This window comes from Siphateles boraxobius, unplaced genomic scaffold (assembly GCF_051911475.1).
Source record: "Siphateles boraxobius isolate OS27281-9 unplaced genomic scaffold, OSU_SipBor_1 8, whole genome shotgun sequence".
NCBI lineage: Eukaryota > Metazoa > Chordata > Actinopteri > Cypriniformes > Leuciscidae > Siphateles > Siphateles boraxobius.
The window spans coordinates 2,637,127-2,661,227 of NW_027509208.1; the positions used below are offsets into that span (position 1 = coordinate 2,637,127).

The 24,101-nt window shown below is 39.7% G+C and overlaps 1 protein-coding gene across 1 annotated transcript; it reads right to left on the minus strand.

Moving 5' to 3' along the window:
* Window positions 1-586: 586 nt before the first annotated feature.
* Window positions 587-22,847, minus strand: opn5 (opsin 5). The gene is made up of 8 exons (XM_077220200.1): window positions 22,541-22,847; window positions 19,312-19,466; window positions 14,542-14,661; window positions 11,306-11,476; window positions 10,839-11,173; window positions 10,513-10,757; window positions 5,895-9,724; window positions 587-643 (listed from the first exon to the last, which is right to left on the minus strand). The coding sequence occupies exons 2-7, from the start codon at window positions 19,433-19,435 to the stop codon at window positions 9,661-9,663; spliced, it is 1,059 nt and encodes a 352-aa protein (XP_077076315.1). The 5' UTR covers window positions 19,436-19,466; window positions 22,541-22,847; the 3' UTR covers window positions 587-643; window positions 5,895-9,660.
* Between the last annotated feature and the right edge of the window lie 1,254 nt (window positions 22,848-24,101).

The window sequence follows — 24,101 nt, forward strand, 5'->3', positions numbered from 1 at the left end:
GAATCAAACCACAATAATTGAATTGAAATTGTAAAATTTGTATCAAAGAATGGCCTACCAGTCATTGCACCATAATATGCTGTCACTAAACTTAATGAAATTGTTTTGAATTGATGCAAGGTGCTTCATTGTCTCTTATGATTGCATATCTAACAAATTCTTAATTGCAGTATCTAATAATTTGTTAAATTAAAACATTGCATATCACTCCCAAAACAATTGATCTGTTTAATTATTGATATTTACAGTTTGAATATTTACTTTTTACTTTCGGTACTTAAGTATGTTTTAAATCGGATACTTTTGTACTTTTACTCAAGTGATGTTTGAATGGAGGACTTTCTACTTTTACTGGAGTCATTTTTTATTTAGGTATATATACTTTTACTCGAGTATAATTTTTGATACTTTTACCACCCCTGGTAGGCTTAGTAAAAAGGGGCCTAACTGCAGGCATTAAAAGGAAAGCCTCCATTGCTTTTGCCCTGCTGGTGGGCATTCCTAAAAGGTAGTGACATCACATGAAAACTATGAATAACTGAGGCCTGGTGTCATTAGAATCAGTAGAACACAGTCTTTTTCACTGTTTGTATGTAACATCAACAACTTTATTCAGTGTTTTTTTGATCGTTATTGTAGATGACTGTAACAAAGTTCGTCTTTATGGAGGAAGAAGGAGACAGGGTCGGCGAGATTGGGACTCGTACGTTGTTTATTTCAACCAAAAATAATAAATGTTGTGCACACAGCACGTTCACCGTAGTTTTACTACAGCAACACAATAATTCAAATAATAACTCATTCCACGCTGGTTCAGCTTCAAGGTCTTCCACAGCTTTGCATAAACTCTTTCCGTGCTCCTTTCAGCTGTCCCAGTTTTCCTCTTTGTTCACGCACGAGTCACCAGTCCTCCTCTCTCTCCTCATTCTCTCAGTCTGTGGGTTTTTATGCGTCTCCCCACGCCAATCACTGCAATTAGACACAGGTGTTTATCATTTGCACTTGACCCACTTACTCACCGCCGCTCCCTCTGACTCGTCTCTCACTACAGACGGCGCTAAAACCACGCCCCCCTCATCACATACCCCCACCGCCCGACTCAGGCCGGGGAACCGTCCGGCCTGCAGCCCCCCCCCCCCCCTCCTGGAGAGAAAGTCGGCCACAGCCATCTGCGTCCCCGGCCTGTGGACCACCTGAAATTTAAACGGTTGTAAAGCCAGATACCAACGGGTGATCCGCGCGTTGGTATCTTTCATGCGGTGGAGCCACTGAAGGGGAGCGTGGTCCGAACACAGGGTAAACTCCCGGCCCAGGAGGTAGTATCGGAGGGTGAGGACAGCCCAACGGATGGCCAAACACTCCTTTTCTATGGTGCTGTACATCGTCTCTCTCTTGGAAAGCTTCCGACTGATGTACAGCACCGGCCGTTCCTCCCCCTCCACCTCCTGGGACAGGACCGCACCCAAACCCCTGTCCGAGGCATCCGTCTGTAGGACAAAAGGGAGAGAAAAGTCAGGAGCATGCAAAAGCGGTCCGCCGCACAGAGCAGCCTTTATGTTGGTAAAAGCCTGCTGGCACTGCTCCGTCCACTGAACCGTATCTGGAGCGCCCTTTTTAGTTAGATCAGTCAGCGGGCTAGCGAGGTCCGAATAATTGGGAACGAACCGTCTATAGTATCCCGCTAGCCCCAGGAACTGTCTAACCTCCTTTTTGGTCTTAGGACTCGGACAGGTCGCAACCGCAGCAGTCTTATCAATTTGGGGACGCACCTGTCCATGTCCTAAGTGGAAGCCCAGATACCTTACTTCAACCCGCCCAATTGCACACTTCTTCGGGTTGGCCGTGAGCCCAGCTCTTCTCAGCGTTTTCAGAACAGCACGCAAATACTGCATATGTCGCTGCCAATCATTACTATAAATAATGATGTCATCTAGATAAGCAGCGGCATATGCAGCATGCGGCCGGAGAATTCGGTCCATTAAACGCTGAAAAGTCGCCGGTGCCCCAAACAACCCGAACGGAAGTGTGACAAATTGGTGCAATCCGAACGGCGTGGTAAAAGCTGTTTTTTCTTTAGACATTGGAGATAAGGGGATCTGCCAATAACCTTTTGTTAAGTCCAGTGTCGAATAAAAGCGAGCAGAACCAAGCCGATCAAGCAACTCGTCAATCCGGGGCATTGGATACGCATCAAACTTAGACACCGCGTTCACCTTCCTATAATCCACACAGAACCGAATCGAGCCGTCAGGTTTTGGTACCAAAACGATCGGGCTCGCCCAGTCACTGTTGGACTCTTCTATGACCCCCATGTCCAGCATTGTCTCTAATTCGGCCTGAACGGTTTTCTTTTTATGTTCAGGTAAACGATACGGGCGGCAACGTACCACGACCCCCGGATCTGTCTCAACGTGGTGCTGAATGAGGTTCGTTCGACCAGGCAGGGGCGAGAACACATCGGCAAATTCTGCCTGTAGGGATGTGATGTCAGCGAGCTGCGAGAGCGAGAGGTGATCACCAGAGGGAGCCAGAGCGAATGACTGGGATTTAACATACGCTTCTGGCCCGAGATCCTCCTCTCCAGTCACCACCGTCGCCAGCATCACTGCCTCAGCCTCAACCCATTTTTTTAGCAGGTTGAGGTGGTAAATCTGACGTCCCCCACCCCGATCCGATCGAATTACCTCATAGTTGAGATCACCAACTCGCCGTGTGACCTCAAACGGCCCTTGCCACTTTGCGAGTAATTTCGAGCTGGACGTGGGAAGTAATACAAGTACCTTATCTCCCGGTGAGAATTGACGCAGTTTAGCCCCCCTATTGTATTGCTGTCTCTGTCTGTCCTGGGCCTGTAACAAATTCTCCAAAGAGAGCCGCCCCAATGTGTGGAGTTTTGTTCTCAGGTCCAGGACATACTGAATTTCGTTCTTACTAGCGGACGGTCCGTCCTCCCAAACCTCCCTCAGTACATCCAACACCCCACGGGGCTGGCGACCGAAAAGAAGCTCGAAGGGGGAAAACCCCGTGGAGGCTTGGGGGACCTCGCGTACAGCAAACAGAAGGGGTTCCAACCATTTATCCCAATTTTTGGCGTCTTCGTGAACGAACTTACGAATCATGGTTTTCAATGTGCGATTAAACCGTTCGACCAGGCCGTCCGTTTGTGGGTGATAGACGCTGGTGCGAATCGATTTAATGCCCAACAATTCGTAAAGCTCGCGTACCGTTCGTGACATAAACGCCGTGCCTTGATCGGTGAGGATCTCCTTAGGGATCCCCACCCGGGAGATTAAAGAAAACAGCGCGCTTGCCACACTCTTAGCGGAGATATTGCGAAGCGGGACTGCTTCTGGGTATCGTGTTGCGTAATCTACCAAGACTAACGCAAAACGATGCCCTCGTGCTGACCGTTCTAATGGCCCGATGAGGTCCATACCAATTCGTTCAAAGGGGACCTGCATCAGCGGAAGGGGGCACAAGGGTGCTTTTGGGTTGGCCGGTGGATTAACCAACTGACATTCACGACAAGACGCGCACCACCTGCGCACGTTCTCGTGAATGCCCGGCCAAAAGAATCGGGCCATGAGACGGTTTAGTGTCGCCGTTTGCCCCAAATGACCGGCCATCGGATTACAATGAGCCGCCTGGAAAAGCATTTCCCGACGGCTCTTTGGTACTAACAACTGGGTTGTATCCTCCTTTGTCTGGGCGTCTTGGGTCACCCGATACAACCTATCTTCTATCACACAAAAATAGGGGTAAGAGAGCGGTTGGTCCGGGTGGAGTAGCTGACCGTCGATGGAACGGACCTGGTCAAACGCGCGTTTTAGCGTCTCATCCTGGGACTGCTCTAGGGGAAAATCATCGCGCTCGGAGAGGATATTTCCCTCCAAAGTGCTCTCTTCCCCTACAGCAGTACCCAGAGGCCCCGGTACAGCATCCCCCACCTGAATCACCGCTGTCTTCCCCTGGTGCTTCTTTTCCCAAGAGACATCCGCACATAAAACCCCCAATAACTTCTTGAAACCAGGCCAATCGGTACCCAAGATTAGCGGATGTCGGAGGTGCGGGTTAATTGCAACCTCCACACTATGTTTTTGTCCCCTAAATAGAATTTCTACCGACATTAAAGGATAACTCACCACCACACCGTGCACACACCGCACCTTAACCACGCGGCTGTTATCCAATGGCCCAGATCGAACCAGGCTTTGATGAATCGAGGTTTGGTTGCATCCTGAATCCACCAAAGCCTGATAAGTACCCCCCTTTATACTCACTGGTATTTGGTACGGGCCGGCTTGATCGGGGGCGGCCTTTGGCGCGTCGGGGACCCGAACCAGTGTCCCCACCTCCATCACCGGGCACCTGTCGATGAAGTGGCCCGGGTCCCCACAGCGCCAACAGGCCGGCCCAGGTTTTACCGCTGTTCCAGCGGCAGGAAGTGGGCCAAGGGATTGACGTGGGGAGAGAGGCGCCAGCTGCGCCAGGGTGGAAAGTTCCCCAGCCGGTGTCCCCCTCGTCGCCGTCCTCGCGGCCGCGCCATTGTCACCGGACCACCCGGACCTCCACCTCGGCGCTGGTCTGGGTGCAAAGCCTCCTCGCGACCTAGGAAGGGGAACAGGCTTTGTAGAAAGGGAGGGGGTAGAGGCCGGGGAAGAGAGAGAGAGAGAGGGGGAGAGAGAGACAGATGGAAGGGTTTCGCCGACCCCAGAGCACGCCACCATGTGATCCTCCGCCAGTTGGATGGCCTGGTCCAGCGACGTCGGGCGGTGGCACTGGACCCACTGTGCAGTTTTCTTGGGGAGCTTCACGATAAACTGTTCCAGTACCACCTGGTCGATAATCTGCTCGACGTCGCTTCCCCCGGCCATCAGCCATTTGCGGCAGGAGTCCCGGAGCTGTTGCGCCATCACGAAGGGCCGGCCGGACTCGTCGAGTGTCAGAGACCTGAAGCGCTGGCGATGCTGTTCCGTGGTCCGACCGACCCGTTGCAGGATGGCGCGCCGTAGGTCTTGATAGACCAGGAGACTCGCGACAGGCAGCTGGTGGGCGGCAACCTGCGACTCCCCTGACAGCAGCGGGATGAGACGCAGTGGCCAGTCTGCCCTGGGCCAGCCCCGGGTCTCGGCCATCCTTTCGAAGAGGTCCAGGAACGCCTCCGGGTCGTCAGCTGGACCCATCTTCGATAAGGTGAGCGGCAAGGCCGAGTCTGATGTTGGAGTGGGGCTGGCCGGAGTCTCCCGGTCCAAACAGCTCCGGAACAACTCGCGGTCTTCCTGTTGCCCTTGGAGCAGCGCCTGAAAGCGCCGCTCGTGCTCCTCCTTAACACTCAGGAGGGCCTGATGTTGGTCTCTTTGAAGAGCCGCGAGTGACTGGATGATGTCCGCAAACGGCGTTCCTGACGGGTTCTGCATGGCGGCGGCCGATCTCCTTCTTACCGGGTTTCGGCACCAGTGTAACAAAGTTCGTCTTTATGGAGGAAGAAGGAGACAGGGTCGGCGAGATTGGGACTCGTACGTTGTTTATTTCAACCAAAAATAATAAATGTTGTGCACACAGCACGTTCACCGTAGTTTTACTACAGCAACACAATAATTCAAATAATAACTCATTCCACGCTGGTTCAGCTTCAAGGTCTTCCACAGCTTTGCATAAACTCTTTCCGTGCTCCTTTCAGCTGTCCCAGTTTTCCTCTTTGTTCACGCACGAGTCACCAGTCCTCCTCTCTCTCCTCATTCTCTCAGTCTGTGGGTTTTTATGCGTCTCCCCACGCCAATCACTGCAATTAGACACAGGTGTTTATCATTTGCACTTGACCCACTTACTCACCGCCGCTCCCTCTGACTCGTCTCTCACTACAGACGGCGCTAAAACCACGCCCCCCTCATCACAATGACATTTTGACATTAATTGTTTTTACATTGATGCAGAGAATACACAAATTAATTCATACAGTAAATTCAGCCAATAATTATTACTTTGTTAACTGTTTAAATGTAATGTTATGGCAGTTGTAAACTTAAAGGATAGCGAGAAAATTTAAATTCTGTCAGCATTCACTCACACTCATATCGTTCCAAACCTATATGACTTTCTGTCTTGAGGTTTAGAATGGCATAAGTAAATACTGACATAATTTAAATTTTTGGGGGGTTAACTATCACTTTAAGTTATATTTAAAAGTATCCTGTCAACACACAATGACAACATTTGATAAGAATGATATGCAGATTTCAAACTAATTTAATTTGGTGACATAATCAATAGATGACATCCATTGCAGGTTTACAGTAAAATCAGCGTAGTAACAGAGAAACAGTCCTTTGGAAATGAAGTATTAAAACCCTGTTTACCATATTGGTAATGATCTTTAGAGTACAACTATTAGAGTTTAAAATAATAAGGAAGAGAATAAATAATTAATCAGCATGTATTCTGCATATCTATTTCACCTATTACTCTATAATGAATCTCTTATGTTATCTGATATTAGATTATCTGGAATATTTGTCCTATAAGAAAGTTGATGGTAATTTTATTAATTTCTTACAGTATATTGTAGGATTACAAATTTATTTAAATGTTTTAATTTAGGTTCAACAGTATTTTAACTGAGAAAGTGCACACACTGTTTTCCATTTTTGAGGCAATCAAGGTTTTGGACATTAACCTCTTGTCACACCTCAAAGGTCAGCTGGGCCTTTTGTTGATCTAATCAGGCTGATTGGATTAGCATCTCAAGGCTCTGAGTTACACTGTTACCTGATGAAATCAGGTAACCAGCTGAATCATGTACTTTCCTTTACATGTTTTGTTCAAGAGTCCCCTCCTCTATGAAATTAATCCAACCCCCTTGAAAGGGTATATGAACTAAATGTATACTGCCTTAGTTAGACTTGATTGAGATGACTACAGCGACAAAATAAAGAACTTATACCTCAACAATCTCCTGGTCTGCAACTCTATCTTTTCTACACTTGAGAAGAAAAAGTTCACAACAATATATTTGCTTCTTTTATGTAATCAAGGTGCAGTCTTCAACTTATGTAACAAAGACATCTGCGACAAAAATGCTGATATCCTCAGAGTCCTGGATCCATTTTATCAGCTGACTAATGCAAAGGCATTTTGAAGATGAATGCATCAGAACAATGATGAAGCTCTAAAATAGTATAGAAGATATTATGCACATATTGTGTTCCACATTTGTTAAATTTGTTTATCTTTGGTAAGTATCCCTCAATCTGCCAGCTTTATTTGATCACATTTAGATTTAGAACACTTTAGTCGCCCCATTTTACATCAGTTCACATGGCAAAGCATTTTCTGGTTGCATCTAAGTGCTTTCTGGGACCATTAGTGAAAACCATTCTCTTAGGTTGGATAAGTAAAGCAGAATTTTATTTATTGTAGAATGGTATTCCTTAGTTTATAAGGATTTCAATAATTCCAGTCTCTTTAAAAGATTTTTTTGTTAGGTTTCATCAATCCTATTCACTGACAAGCCTGTCAGATCTGATGAAGAATCATAGCGTACCCATTCTGCCTAAACAAAACATGATTGGTTTACCTTTGGTTTCATTACTTTTCACTTCAGGTTCAATGTGCTAATCGTTCATACCACATTCTGTACAGTACATCATTACATCATTCATCAAGCTGATTAAAGCATGTGATGCATGAAAAGGAATTCATTTCAAGTCTAAATTTAGTTAGAAAAATTGTGAGAGGTGTGCTTTTAAAGCTATCATTGGGGGAAAAGGGATATTTTGGCGTTTTGTCTGGTGAGAGACAAGGTTGTTCCTGCGTGCCGTAAACTGCATTATGACAAGGACAACAGAAGGCAGGCAGTGAGGCTTCCAGTGCATTCTCCACTTCCTGCAACCGGGGCATTGATTTGCAGGGACGTCACCTCTGTCACAACTGCATGAAAGCATCAGATAAAAGACGTGGGCATTAAATTAAACTGCTGAAAAACGCGATGAACTCCAACGCCATGAGGATCAGCTACCAACAGACTGCAAGGATTTTAAGTACCGTTGGACAATTTGTCAGAGGCTCAGGAGATCAAAATGGGGAATCTCTGGTCATTCATTCGAAACCTAACCCTGAACCCAAAGAGATCCCAACTATTCTAGCTTGTTGATGAGATCCAGCACACCACAACAACATTCATTCACACTAAAGCTGAAGACCTTTGTAAGCATATGTCTGAGCTTATATAGTGCAATAAAGAGTCTTTCATTCAAAAAATGTCTTCATTTTGGCTACTCACACAATTGGGGTTCATAGCATTTTTTTTGCAGAAAACAAAAAAGAGCTATTTATTTATATTTTTTAGCAATTTTAAATCAAAGTCCACTTTCATTATATCATCATTTCATTATACCATCATTCTGCTAATTGTTTTTGTCTTCCAAGATTTGTTTTGTTTGTTTATTTAGTTTTCAATACTACAGCGATAATGTTTCTATTGTACAGTATAACCAAACATCCAGTTACAACAATCTAACTGGTTGCCATTTGGGTAAAACTGTGACCTCCATCAAAATAAGTGTAAACTATTTATTATTCAATAATATTTAGCTTTAATTGTGCAAGCATTATGTTTTGAGTATTAACAAGCTTCTTTCTGATAAAAAAAAGCACTAGTATTGTACGGTGTATTTTCATAGGTCATCTGAGAGCAATTTTTTAAAATACTGCAGGCTAGTAGTCTCAGGTATTTAAAAAGAAATGTCTAACATTTTATAAACCCAGCTTGCTATCTGCATCTGTTCATTATCGTCCAACTTCCACAAAACATATGAAATATTTTTGGAAAACACTTATCAACTTATCTTTACCAACTGTGCACTTTCTTCTTTAGCCTTTAACAGTTTAGGGGCTGTCTGAAGGCTGATAACATGCAGAAGGCTACCATATTAAATACATAAAGTTAAAATGACATTGGATGTCAATTGAGTAAAAAATAAATAAATAATAATAATAATAATTCTCAAGACCATAGACTTTGGGAGACACCTTTCCATGTAGAAGACAGCTTCAATGTAATGTCTAATATATAATCATTGCACATGGCCCAAAACTATCATGCTAAGTATAATATAAAAAGAAATTCTATAGCCTCAATTAGTACATCAGTGTCTATTCAGTTTGATTTAAAAAAAAAAAACAGTAAACTTGCACTCATGTAGTGTGTGTATACATTGTTGTTTATCTGTGACTGTGACCATGCTGCTGTATAGATGTGTGTGTGTGTGACCAGTTTCAATTATATGTTTACTTGCTGTACAAACACTAAATGAGAAACTATAGACTGAACACAGACTACTATTTGTTAAAAAGTGATGTCATATTAGACTTTAAGCAGGTTATTTTAAACGTGTTGGTACTGTGAATGCTGGAATATAAAACAAATAACCAAAAAATATATATGTATAAAAATACATCATATATACCACTTAATTATTTTGTACACAGAAAGATCAAATTACAGTAAAAGGAGTTGTGTTTGCAGGGATTTGTGAAGCTGACGGCAGTAGTTTACAAGAGCAAAGTTACAGTAGGTGGGTGTGAATTGTTGATTTCTAAATTGCACAATAACAAATTGCCCAGTGTCCTATCACAGGTCCATTGTGGGTTCCTATCATTTGCTCATATCTCAGTCGGAACTTCATTGGCTGGTCTCTTTTTCAGGGAGGCAGAGATGGAGTAGAACCTGGGAAAAACAAGACAGCTGCATTCAATAGTCTTCCGTCAATCAGTTGTTTTTCGTTACGTTCAGCCTAATTAAGTCATGCCTGGGTTTTGTGCCAACAATCTGTCCAATAGACGTCTAAAAAACAAAAAGATTCAAAACTCGGACGAAGAATGATAACACATGTTAATGTATCACATTGATGCTGCAGACTAAACTATAATAAAAGATAAGCAATACGTCGCTTGAAAAAAATTATTTCATAAGGATACAAGGCAACTTTTGAACAGATTTTTGAGTATGCTAACCAGCTAAACCTTGACCCCTTGAACAGAGCAAAACGCCTGCGTCTCGATTGTTTTTAACTATCTTAAGAATAGTGTTTTAACACAACGCTAATGGAACAAGAGAGACAGCAAGATCCGGCATTGCAGCAAAAACATCCACCCACAGTGGGACATGCATTTGCATACTGCATTTGAGGAGGAGTTTATAGACTATGTACACTAGTATATCATAAACTGAACACACTTCAGTGGTTATATATATACTGTATAGTATATATTATAGTATATACTATATATATATTAATATATGTGTGTGTGTGTGTGTGTGTGTGTGTGTGTGTGTGTGTGTGTGTGTGTGTGTGTGTGTGTGTGTGTGTGTGTGTGTATGTGTGAGAGTGAGAGAGAGAGAAAGAGAGAGAGAGAGAGAGAGAGAGAGAGAGAGAGAGAGAGAGAGAGAGAGAGAGAGAGAGATCAGGAGCCAGTTAATCCCTTATTCCTCTAGAATTTGAAGGGTGCACATACCTTGAAGTCTTGTAATGTTTCCTTTTACTCCAAGCTTGGAAGCAGAACGGTTTGGCACAGTTCTTCTTACAGTCAATGACTTGATATATGATTGGATTGTACATGGCAGAGGACTTGGCCAGCAAAGTTGGCACAACAGAGACTGGGATAGGCACTGAATCAGGATCTCCAAAAGCAGACATCACTGATACCACAGCATAAGGGATCCAAGCTATTAAAAACCCTGCGCAGATCAACATCGCCACCTGGAGAATGCAAAATGAACCACATGAAATATGGCCACATGAAATGCCACATAGCATTTCTGATTAATAAAACACACAAACCTTAGTCAACTTCATCTCCACGTTGTGCTTGTTTTTATTCTGTGTGTCAAAATGAGAGACTTCTTTGGCTGAGGCTTTCACCTTGAAGATGATCATGACATAGGAGAAGACGATGACGACAGTGGGGAGGATGAGGCAGAAGATGAGCATGCACATAACAAAGCTCTGGCCAGACACAGAGGCCTGGGCCAGCCACCAGTCCAGTGTGCAGGACGTGCCAAATGGCTCAGGTGCGTAGTTTCCCCAGCCCACCACTGGCATGGTGGCCCAGAACGCAGCGTAGAACCAGGTGAAAACCAGACAGAGAAAGGCATGATGCCGTTTGAACCATGTACCTGATGGCCAAGTAAATGCATGTTAGTCGGTCAGATAGATAGATAGATAGATAGATAGATAGATAGATAGATAGATAGATAGATAGATAGATAGATAGATAGATAGATAGATAGATAGATAGACTTAATTACCATAACTTAAATGACAGATTTTCAAGTATCGATCTAAGCTGACAATCGTCATGGTAATGAGACTTCCGCATCCGAAGAAAAAGCCGGCCCAGCCGTAGTAGCGGCAGCCCTGCCATCCGAACAGCCAGCGGTGCGAAAAACTCGACACGATGAAGAACGGCTTTCCAGTGACTGACCAAAAACATAAAAACAACCTTATGTCAAAGAAGACTTCAAAAGAACATGTGCTCTCAGATGGCATTCCCAGGAACGTTCTCAGAACTTCGGCTAACATTCTGGCAAGGTTCCCTGTAATTTATGAACAAATGTTCTTCCAGTAACAATAATAGAATGGTTGTTCAAAATTATCTTATTTTACAATACATTAGAGCATAAAATTATACTTGTACATCATTCATGGACCATTTTCTGAAACATATTAGTTGGACATTAGTCTAAAGTCTAAAATCTAAATGATAAAATAGAGACAACATTACAACATGTTTTCTCCAACATTCACATAATCCAAAACATTGTTTTTTAAACATAAAAAAAAACTGGACGTTTTTAACATTTTGAGAACATTCAGAAATAAATTTTTTAACAACTTAGTTGGCAAAACATCCTTAGAACATTATGTATAAGCCTTTATGGCCTTTATGTATAATGCATTATTTAGGTATGCATAATGTATGGTATAATGCATTATATCTTTTCATTAAGTTCATTAAGTAATAATAACCAAAGTTAAAACGCATTATAATATCCTCAGATTCCTTGTTACATCTGAAATTGTTTGTTGGTTGTGGTTAAATGCATTATACATTCTAAAAGTGTATTATAATGTAATATTACAGTTATTAATGAGACCAAACAATGCATTATAAGGCATAATTAATGCATTAAAAATACTTTTATAATGCATTATCTGTAAAGGCTTTAAGTAAAGTGTTACAGAATTTCTCTCTTCTGCTGAAGGCAAAAGAAGATATTTTGAAGAATATGGGTAACCAAACAGTTGACGGTAGCAATTTCAGAGATGCAGATTACAGCAGACCTATATGTGTTCTTCATATGAACAAACACAGAGGAAGAGAACCCAGAAAGCACACTGACCCCAAGTCTGCGTAAATGTGACGCACTACGCAGTCTGACATGTGCATGACTCCCAGAAAACAAAAGCTTCATTATGCTCAAATCCAGCGACGCCATCCTGACTAATAGGCGACAAGACGAGAATGGCATTTTGGATGGAGCTAAATCAATTTGAACTCCTGATGGTACACTGAAAACAAAATATAATTTGTATCCAAAATGCTATGGATACCAATGCTGATACCAAACTTACTGTTAACATTTTGACTGACAAGTGGGATTCTAAAGCATTTAAAATGATAAATCATATTGGATCAATTCTCTTGTCCCTGTTGTTTGTTGTGAAATTACTTTCTCCTATGCCGAATAATATGCAGAGACAACTATAAGAAAGTAATTTGTAGACTCAAACAAACCGAGTAATAATTTACCATTTGTTTGAGTGTCCTGAAACTGCATCACTGCCATGATTTTGGGGCAGGACCCTCCACTAAGCAATATCAGGCAGAGAGAAACTTGTCCGGGGAAACTTATTTGAAAACAGTTATTTCAGTCAGTAGCTCAAAAATGACACACTCCACCTTTAATTAACTGGACTGAACTTTGTGAGCTACACAGGCAGTCATTTGTTCTGTAAATCTTAGAAAGTGAGCTCTTTGTATAAGTATATAATTAAAAAATATAAATACTGCCCTGTAAGCAGCAATTAATTATTTAAAGGGATAGCTCACCCTAAAATAAAAATTTTGTTGACAGCACCCATTGACTTTGACCCATAGTAGGAAAATAAATACTATGGAAGTCAATGTCAGGGCTGCCAACTCTCACGCATTGAGCGTGAGACTCACGCAATTGACCCTATTCTCACGCTCTCACGCCACACCCCCGATTTCTCACGCTGAAGTGTCAACCCGGTCGGTCAAATGCCTGAAAGATGAGTTTATCTATATATCTACCTGTTGAGCCACTCGTGATCGACTAGTTATACTGCAAATTAGTTAAAATATCCTGTAATCTATCTAGAGTGCATGCGAGACAGATATTGTGCTTCAAACCGCGCACGTGCACGGCAGAGACGTAAGCGAGCGAGAGACCTTGCTGGGTGTGCAGACAGTACAAACCCCCCCCCCCCCCCCCCCCCCAAGTTTGGAACAACATGAGGGTGAGTCAATGATGATACAATTTTCATTTTGGGGGTAAACTAAGATTCTAATTATTATCAGGGGCCTCAACAGTCACCACTGCTGATCTGAGGCAGTCACACTAAACATCCACTAGGTGGGGCTAGAGTACAAATATTGAAACAAATTCGTTGAAGGAGAGGAAATCTTTGTTGGAAGTCTCAGGGGCGTCGCTGGACCTTTTTTATTGGGTCACGAGCCCCAGGGAAATACCGATATGTTCAGGTAAAATATACCTGATACATTTTAGTCTGAAAATGGGGATTATCGTAAATACCCAACCAGAAACTAAACTGATGATATTACAGCAATCTTGTCGTGTGTTAGTTGTTTAATAAATCAAAACTTCGATCAAAACAGAGTAATCATAATTGATTTACTGTAGCAATGTATTGTGTGAAACTAATGATATTTCACACAAATTGTAACGCATGTAGTCTACTTTATTTCATGTTTGGTGAAAATAATTTAGTGTGAAATTAGCTTTTCTACTAGGCTTGTGCTTAGGTATACTGTATAGCTACAGTATGCTATATAGTGTAACAAAAGATGCAAACCCCAATTGAGACGGAAGATTGCGTTCATGTTACACACTGAACACTAAAGTAAGAGAAAACAATCATGACAAAGGAAGATGAAGGAAAAGAGAGACTTTCCAGGTCATCGTGGCAGGAATTTGATCATTTGTAACCGCAGGGCCTTAAAATCCTCTGTATGATTTATACAAGTGCATTTCAACAATAGCACATAAATAAGCCAGAAAGACAGTGTCATAAGAGGCAGTGCTGAATAATTTGGGCTGATATTCTGCCACATTGTTGACTCCAAATATAATGCTAAACTATACACTGAAAGCTGTATATTTTAAACACAAAATCAAAAGAAATTGTATAACAGAGAGATCCTTTCAGATAGGCTATATGATACATAATCTGACAGATGAAGATAACATCAGCAGCATATCAAGTCATTTAAACTCACCTGATATGCCAAAGTCGAATACAGCTAGATTCAGCGTCATGAATTCTGGCGGCTTTAACTTGCTCTTGCGTTTGGCGGTCTGGTATATGACATAACCATTTCCAGTGGCTGACAAGATACCTGTAAAAACATAAGACAAACATTAACACTGTGTGTTTGACCAGATGCTGTTTTTAAAAGTGCCTCAAGAAACTCCTGAACCTTAATGAAGGCTTGTTAAACTTTCCATTATATTGAGTCCTTTTCATCTATTTGTGTCCACCCTGGGGTTGAGGTTGTGTATTTGTTGATATACAAAGACAGCACATTAAGACTCCTGTTATAACATTTGTAGAGAACTAATAGGAGTCAAAGGTTACTGGATATCCCATTTCTCAGTGAAAGGATAGAAAGGTCACCATAATGAAAAAGCAGTGTGACAATAAGTCTTTCCTGGTTACAGCCACATAGATTCAAACGACACAATGATTCCACTCATGTTATTCGTTTTTCCTCTTTTTATGACCTAGATGCTAGATGCTATAGAGAAACCTTTATGACCTACATGCTGCAAATATGTGCCTTCTGTATTTATTAAGCCAGAAAAGGCTTTGAAAGTGTCATGAAATTTGATTAAATAAAACATTAATTACTCATAAATCTTACAGTATGTTCAATTCATAATGTCCATGAACACATTTTGAACATCAGATTTCCAAAACGGAGATCATCGTGTGCTCCACATCATTTCAAATCCTAGCCTGACATCAGCTGACTGATGCTCCATTTCAGAGAAGACACGTTATTTCATGTGACTGTTCAATGAACTCTTTCAGTCTCATATGATCATGAATCAATGTGAACGGATACGGATCACGCACATTATTATTACTAACAGATGCATTGTTTCTCCAGTTTTAGTTCTTAAACTATCCAAACAGAACTGAACATACTGTAACTGACATTTGTTGATTTGTACAGTATGTGTTTGAGACTAAATGTTTACGAAACACCTTCGGACTGTTCCCTTCACATGAGTGGAGGAGAAAAGACTTGTAAATTGCAGTGAGGAAGAACTATTGATTCAGTCTTTTGATCGAAACACACATCTTTCAGGTCAAATGAGACACAATGTCCCCATGAAAGAGGAAACATCCTTTTGAGCATCTCTTTGATAACATAGTTACTGATGGACACCTGTGGAATAAATAATGTTGTGCTGAACAAAAAAATGATTTTCTAATTATATTTTTCAGAAGCGTATAACTGAATACTGAATAATCTGAATTATTTAAAAAAAATGCAATACTATGCAGAACGGACATAGCTAGCATTCTATTGGAGAGGTCATGTCGGTATTATAAACAATTAAAAAAATGTGAAAAATGTTCATCCTGGTTTGGAGAGATATTTAATATGAGTCCAAAAGAATATGCAGCCTTGTACGTTTTACATTACCGTTTCATTAATTATTTTGAGTTTCATAATTTTTTTATTACACTGTTTATATTTTTATGAAAAGCGTGTAATAAACTAAAACAATTTTTATTTCTGCTGCGATGGTGGTCTAAATGTTTAAAAGATTTTTCTGGTAAGGTAACCAATACTTATACATGTTCCTACAGAGAAACTGACCTGAAAAATGTACGGTGGAGCCACAGTATCCCCAACATGTCATATATTAGTTCTGTTAAAATGCACTAGATGACACCGCTCAACACAAACTCTTCTGTATGACAGAGGATGTCATCTCAATGACAGCATGAGTGGATTGAATATGTCATCCTCAGTGACAACAGCATGGCAATACGGTATCTGTCAGGCTTTGCACATTAAGGGGAAAGCCGATTTTTACGCGAGTCACTTTTTGGTTCTTGCTTATAAATTCAACACGTTGTTTAGCCTTCTGCTTCATAAACATTTCATTTAGAAGGAATTAAATACAAGAAGGCAAATCCTACATTCATAACTAGGGCTGTCGGTAGAGAAGCTACAGCTTTCGGGGGTCCCCCCTGAGATTTCAACCACAATAGCAACCCAGTATACCCCCAGCTACGGCCCTGTTCATAACACTTTGGTTACGTTCACACTGTCAGTCCAAATCCAATTATTTGTCCGTTCAATTGACCTTTCGCAGGGAGCTTGATTGACAGGTGATCTGACCAATCATACTTCGCCATCCGCCATTTTGTCCGACAAAGCAGTCAGGAGAGTTAGTAGATTAACATGGGAGGATTTGAACTTGAAAAACTGAATATACTGACGCCTTTCCGCGGATAAAACAACATTCCTTCTTATGTTCATTTGATGCTATAAATGAACTTGAAGGAAGAGATGATCGGTTCACGAGCAGCTTTAACTGAGGCTCTACAGCGATCTGTCACGACACATTAAAGAGCCACAAAACGGTATTTATTGTTTAAATTTCTTTTCAAAAATGACCAAATTTGAAAGGTGAGACTTTGTTTAATATGTTTAATATCAAAAGTAACCGAAAAGTAACCTGGTCTGTCCTGTCTGTCAGCGTATTGTCAGTCTCCTCTCTGATCCGCGATGTATTTTTCACTGCGTGAGAACATGGTATGTGCGTGAGAGCGGCGTAGCTTGTCGGACATAGCGACAGTAACTAAGGGGGGCGGGTCTGTGCGAAGGGTCAATTGGAATCTGATCTAAATAATTGACTGTCCACATTATGTATCGCAACAGTTCAGATCCGATTTGTGTGTCCCATGCCACTCTTTCGTTTCCCGGAATATCTGCATTGGTTTTTATGGCAAAGCCGTTGCATTGGTAGGTATGCGCCAAAAAACAACAACAACAACCTCAACATGTAAGGGAATACAGATGTTGTCTACTTGGACTACTGCGTCTTCTGAGGCAGCAGCAGAAACATAGGAGGCTGGTATGCTGGTGCAGTCGTGGCATAATGGTTAGAAAGTCAAACTGGTAACCTGGAAATGACTGAGGTACCTTACCCCCAATCACTCCCCGGGCGCCACAGCAAAAATGGCTGCCTACTGCTCCGGGTGTGTGTGTTCATGGTTTGCGGTGTGTGTGTTCACTACTGACTGCTCCTAATGCGTGTACACTTACTTGGATGGGTTAAATGCAGAGGACTGATTCCAAGTATGGGTTACAATACTTGGCCTTCACATGTCACTTTTATTAAATGCTGTAGTCAAGGCGTTCATTCTTTAGATACACTTGACTTGTTGGACAATGAGGGCAATAATCAATATTTGAGAGTTAAAGGTGCAAAAACATACAAGATTCTCAGTAATGAGAAAAAAAGGTTTCTCTGTGAATGGTCAAGTGAAATCCATCAATTCATAAAGAGAACAAAGCAGAATCTTTTCTCTGGTGCACACATATTTACAAAAACAGTCTCCTTGAATCCATATTCAAATATTTTAGTTTTAAGTTTTAATCCATATTCAAATATTAATATTTTAAATACTTTGTGCATCATTCATAATAAACAATCAGGGTTTGGACCCATTGCTTTAAAGATTATTAAGTCAGTGTGTCTACTCCCAAGACTGTTCATTAGCAATGTGTAGGCCTTACCGACCTACACAAAGTTAAAATTGGTTCTTATGCAAGGCTGTTAGATATTCAGGCAAAATGAAGACAATAAATCTGATTGCAAAACCTCATTCTCACACATCACTGAAAGTCAGTAAGGTACATTTCTGTCATTGTTGGTAACTAAAATATCATCAAAATGTCATTATATCTTGTTTTTTTTAAAGACATTTTGCTAGACGAAAATTTAAACTTCTTCAAATCAACAAGAAATACACTGCCCTTCAAAAGTTCGGGATCGTTAAGATTTTTTAAAAGTCTCTTATGCTCACCAAGGCTGCATTTATTTGATTAAAAATACAAAAAACAGTAATATTGTTAAATATTATGACAATTTTAAATAACTGTTTTGTAGTTGAATGTATTTTAAAATTTAAATTACTCTTGTAATGCAAAGCTGAATTTTCAGCATCATTACTCCAGTCTTCAGTGTCACATGATCCTTCAGAAATCATTCTAATATGCTGATTTGATGCTCAAAAACATTCATTATTATTATCAATGTTGAAAACAGTCGTGGACAATTTTTTTTCAGGATTCTTTGATTAGTAGAAAAAGAACTATTTCGTTTATTTGAAATAGAATCTTTTGTAACATTATTATTGTCTTTACTGTAACTTTTGATCAATTTAATGCATTCTTGCTAAATAAAAGTATTGCCGACCAAAAACTTTTGAATGGCAGTGTATAATATTACAAAAGCTATCTATTTCAGATAAATGCTGTTGTCTTGAACTTTCTATTCATCAAAGAATCCTGAAAAAATTTTACATTATGGTTTTCAACATTTATAATAATAATAATAATAATAATAAACGTTTCTTGACCAGCAAATCATCATATTAGAATGATTTCTGAAGGATCATGTGACACTGAAGACTGGAGAAATGATGCTGGAAATTCAGCTTTGCATCACAGGAATAAATTACATTTTTAAATATATTTTTAAATTTTAAATATTTATTTTTAAATCAAATATTGCAGCCTTGGTGAGCATAAGAGACTTATTTTAAAAACATTAAAAATGTTACCGATCCCAAACTTTTGAACGGCAGTGTAAGTACAATTGCCTCTAAAAATTGCAGATATTCTGCTATAACTTAATTTAAATATTTGAATTCAAAGTTATCACTGATCTTATCAATGACAATTCACATGATGCTTGCAAAGAACTCTTCCACATGATCGTCCACATTGTACACTTACCAATGATAAGGATGTAGAACGCCGCCACTATGTCTGCCTCCTTGGACAGCTTGGAGGCGAAGGGATCCCCTCGAAGAAGGTAATGTGGGATGTAGCCCGAGGGGATGGAGGTGTCATTCTCCATTAGGGCCTTACTGAGGAGTGTGATTACTTTCCTGCAATATATTAAAAAAATAAAATCAACTAAAGGCTTAAACAGAAAAGTCTTTGAACTCAGTTTAAGACAAGCTGGAGGGCAGTCACATCCAACAGCTTTACGATTCAAAAACCTCCTGCCAATGTTCATTGGCTTCAGACTAAACTCTAAAATTCTGTCATCTCTTATCAGCTACTGGATGTGAAGAGACTTCCTATCTGTAATCAATACATGCTGAGTCCCTGCGCACTGCCATGCAAATGTTCTTGTGGAAGAATGAAAGACAACAGAGCAGGAAGATTTAAAATGAACGCATAAATGATTCTTCAAAAGCCTAATGCTGTTGAGATAGAGGTGAAATAATGGAATAGAGCTAAGAAAGGAGTTCAGCAGGAACTTGAGATTGATTTTCAAGGGTTAACAACAGGTTGTCTAACGATGTGCAATATAGTGCCACATCAGACACGTCTCATTACCATAAGTTCTACAGAGATATTACTGAGCAATGCTGTAACTGATGCTTGTTAATGATTATCATTATTATTTAGCAAAAGCTTCTCTTTCCTTTTCAAGTCATTTAATTGGACATAGTTCTGGAATCAATGGGGATTTTGTGTTTGTGATATTTGCACCTCCATCTGTGCGCACTCTGATGCAAACAAGCCCAACACTCAATACTCAATAGGCTATTCAGGACTACAAAGTTGAATCTGGAAATGTTTTGATTCTTTATTATTCTTTAGTAACACTACAATTAGGCTCCATTAGTTAACATTAGTTCATTCATTAGTTAATATAAACTGACAATGACAAATACTTCTAAAGCATTTATTAATCTTAGTTAATGTTAGTTTCTGCATTTAATAATACATTATTAAAAACAAAACCTGAGCTAAAATGAACTAACAATGATCAGTTGTATTTTTTATTAACGTTATCATGTTCATTGCATTATTGGCTTACGTTAACTAATGAGATCTTATTGTAAAGGGTTATCTATTGTTCTTTATAATTCTTTAGAAAAACTTTTATCTGTTTGAAACATTTGTTTACTTTATATATTTTTTGTGTATTGTATTATTGTATTTAAATATTATTTTAGTTTTTTTTGTTATAAGAAGTTATTAAACCCGTTATGACGACACTTTTTTTGCTAATTATTTCAATATTGTGATAATGTGTATACAATGAAAAAAGCATGAAAATTTGACAGTCACATGCCCAACGTACACAGTTTCAATAAGCTGTCACAGTAAATCACTTCAGAATGCTAATTACTATACCAGGGGTTTTATTACAAGACATTTATTTGTCATCTCCAATGATAATTGTAAAAAAAAAGAAATGCTGAATAAATTATAAAAATGACTCAAATCACAGAACATAAGTAACTGCAGAAATATAATTTTATTATATTTATTTTGGTGCTGTGAAATTGATTAATCGCGATTAATCGCATCAACCATAAAGGTTTTTCTTTACATAATATATGTGTGTGTATATATAAACACACACATTCACTACTACTAAAGTCCCCATAGACTGCTTAAGGGCTGTCCTTCAGATGTTGACTTTTTTAGCATTTTATTTAACATTGTAAAAATCTTAATTTTGGGAATAAACAAATCAAAGACAAGTGTCAATACATTTACATCTTCTTTCGAAGGGGGTTTTGAAGAAGTAGGCTACATCTGGGAACACAATCGCTTTTGTAGAGAAGACCTTTCCCACCAGGCATACAGGTAGGAGAAAAGCCGAACCGATTATAGTACAAGAGGCACACTTCACAATAACTGCTTCCCAGTGCAGTAAAGGTACATTTGATTTTATAGCAATATTTTGTAAGTCCGTTGTCCGGTACTTGCTTCCAATATATAGATTGTTTTTCCAGAATGGGTAAGTCACAACAAAAGAATGATATTACTTGGCAGAGTGGCCAAAAATACCTGTCAAAGCCTTCAAAACAAACCTTTATACAACTGAAGAGACTGAATCAGTCATAAAACAAACTGAAAATTAGCTCAATAGGACACAGTAAAGAATTGAGTTTCCTATCAACACACTGTTAGTCACTTTAACGCTTCTAGTGGATTTATGGATAACAAACAGTAGGCTTAACTTAATGAGCATTCACTACTCTCTGGTGACACCAGAACTCATCTCCCGCGAGATCCGAGATGATGCTGCATCCTGCCACTTCGTACTCCAGTTGTGAAAATGTGTGATGTTACTAAACCATCAATCTCCTCCCCCAGATAGGTTATCTAAATAATGCAATTTCTAAAAATAGACTTAAGTTCTAAGAGTTGATCACTTGACGCATGCAACAATCAATTCAATGCTGTAGTCAGTTTTTGAGATCCATTCATTAAAAAAAGAAAAAAAAGAGTAAAATGTGAAATGACCTAACAAGATGAGTGTGACTTGTTAAAGAATAACCATTCCTTTGTTCATCAGAGTGGGTTTCTACAGCAGTGCACATCTGTCTGATGCAATGGCTAGTCCGGCAGCATGTCAAATATTTAATGCCTTTTATCAAAGTTGAAATAGAGAATATTTCAAGAACATTGAGACATTGTTAACAGATGTTGTTCATTTAATGTCGATGTCTTTCCCCAAAATATATTTCAAACTATTGTAATGCAATGTATTGTATTGTATTGTATTGAGCATCTCAAAACAGAATGTCTGGGAATCCATCTGTTACCAAACCAAAGCTGTCAGTCATCCAATCAGGTTTGTATAAGTCTCCCTTATTAATAAACATGCACTATTTATTGGCCAATTCAGCTGAAATTACAACAAAGAACACTATATTAAACGTGGCAATTGTACAGGAGACTGTATATCTAATTTGAAAAATAAATGCAAAAAAAAAAAAAATATTATTTTAACAACAATGCTAAGGATTCATTTTCAACTTTTAAAATTGTTTAGGGATTTTGTTTCACAACATTATTCAGTCCTCACCTACACACGATTGTAAGCCAATAAATAAACTACAACAGACGCAACATGTGCACGCAACGCAAGCTATTAACAAAACCAAGGAAAGCGATCATAATTATGTTTTCCTGAAAAACAAATGCTTACCTTGCTGTGATTCTTCAACCATCCCGAGGGATTTGAGCACTTTTCTCCCGTCTTGAAATTATCTTAAAATTGATTTGGCAACTTCTCCATAATCCACGTTTGTAAACCACTGACTGCACCGTGTTGTTTCCGTCTGTTATTAAACGCTTCAATTGAGGTGCTCTCTCTCTCTCTCTCTCTCTCTCTCTCTCTCTCTCTCTCTCTCTCTCTCTCTCTCTCTCTCTCCGCTCAGATTATTCAGATGGAGAGTGACTGGTCAAAGTAGTCTAACTGTCGCCTCAGGAATCCATAACGCACTGACAGTTCTATTCTGTAAAGATCCGCCCCTTCACGTGATAGATCTGTCAATCAAGCAATCGTGTGGTAATCACACACGTAGATGAATCATGCTTTGGATGGACACCAATATATAATACTTTACAGTGTCCATAATCATAATATTAATCTAATTAATGTAATTATTACATTTCCAATAAATTCATATAATTAGCTAATTACAATAATAACAATGTGTAGGCCTAAGCAATAACTGGAGAACCATAAAATAATAAAAATAAAAATAAACTCATCTAATACAACAGAATAAAAAAAACCTAACAAGTCTCCTTTTCACTTTTCTCAAAAAATACATAAAACAATTCTGACATTTAGGCCTACTCTCCCAATTCAGTCTCATGCAAAACCTGTTGGGAACAGGAAATCCCCAGGCCAGATCTAAGCCTGAACAGAAATGAAATTGCATTTTGATTTCAAGCAAGTGGTTTAAATTAAACCAACAAGAAGTAATTTTAGTGTAAATGTAACATTCTTTAAGTTTAAACAGTCCTCAAATGATAAACTGATATGGACTGATTTGTGTGAACTAAACTCAGCAAAATGTCGGAAAAACATACGGAGAGCAGCAGCTTTTGTTTCTGCTCTTATAGCCGCTAGTCTAAGCCAAAGAAAGAGAGTGGTGTTAGAAATCAGGAATGGTGAGAGAACATTGTGCTTGGTGCGTTTTCCGTCTTCAAACCAAACTTGGGTCTCCAGCCAGCAAAGTTGAAATCCCATCAGGCTAGCTAGCGTAAACAGGGCCCAAGATCGGTTCAAGGACTCATTATTCTGTTTCTGTTTGTCAAATGTCTGTGGAGTTTTTTTTTTACATTTATTTATTTATTTATTTATTTATTTATTTGATGCTGAGTGTACAGTATCCCTTTAATCATAAAATATTCTGCATCACTGAAACTTCATGTCCGTCCAGCTGCTGATAAAACGGAAACAACACTTGGCTGCACACTGTGAAATGATGTATATTTCTGAACAAGCTCAGGGGATTCAGGTCACAGATGCACAACCTGACTAATTTTACAGAAGCATTGGTCAGTTGCTGCCGTTCCTATTTTAGTTAGACTTATAAATTCACACAACCTTTGCTCTTTTTCCGTGTTCAGCCAAAGATTATCTTAGAGCCAATAAAAACATTTTTTTCTCTCAGCTGCCTCAAAATAAACTGATTTTTTTTTTTTTAATGTTTCTGGACCATGCACAATGATTAATTTTCAACTGTTAGAAAGGA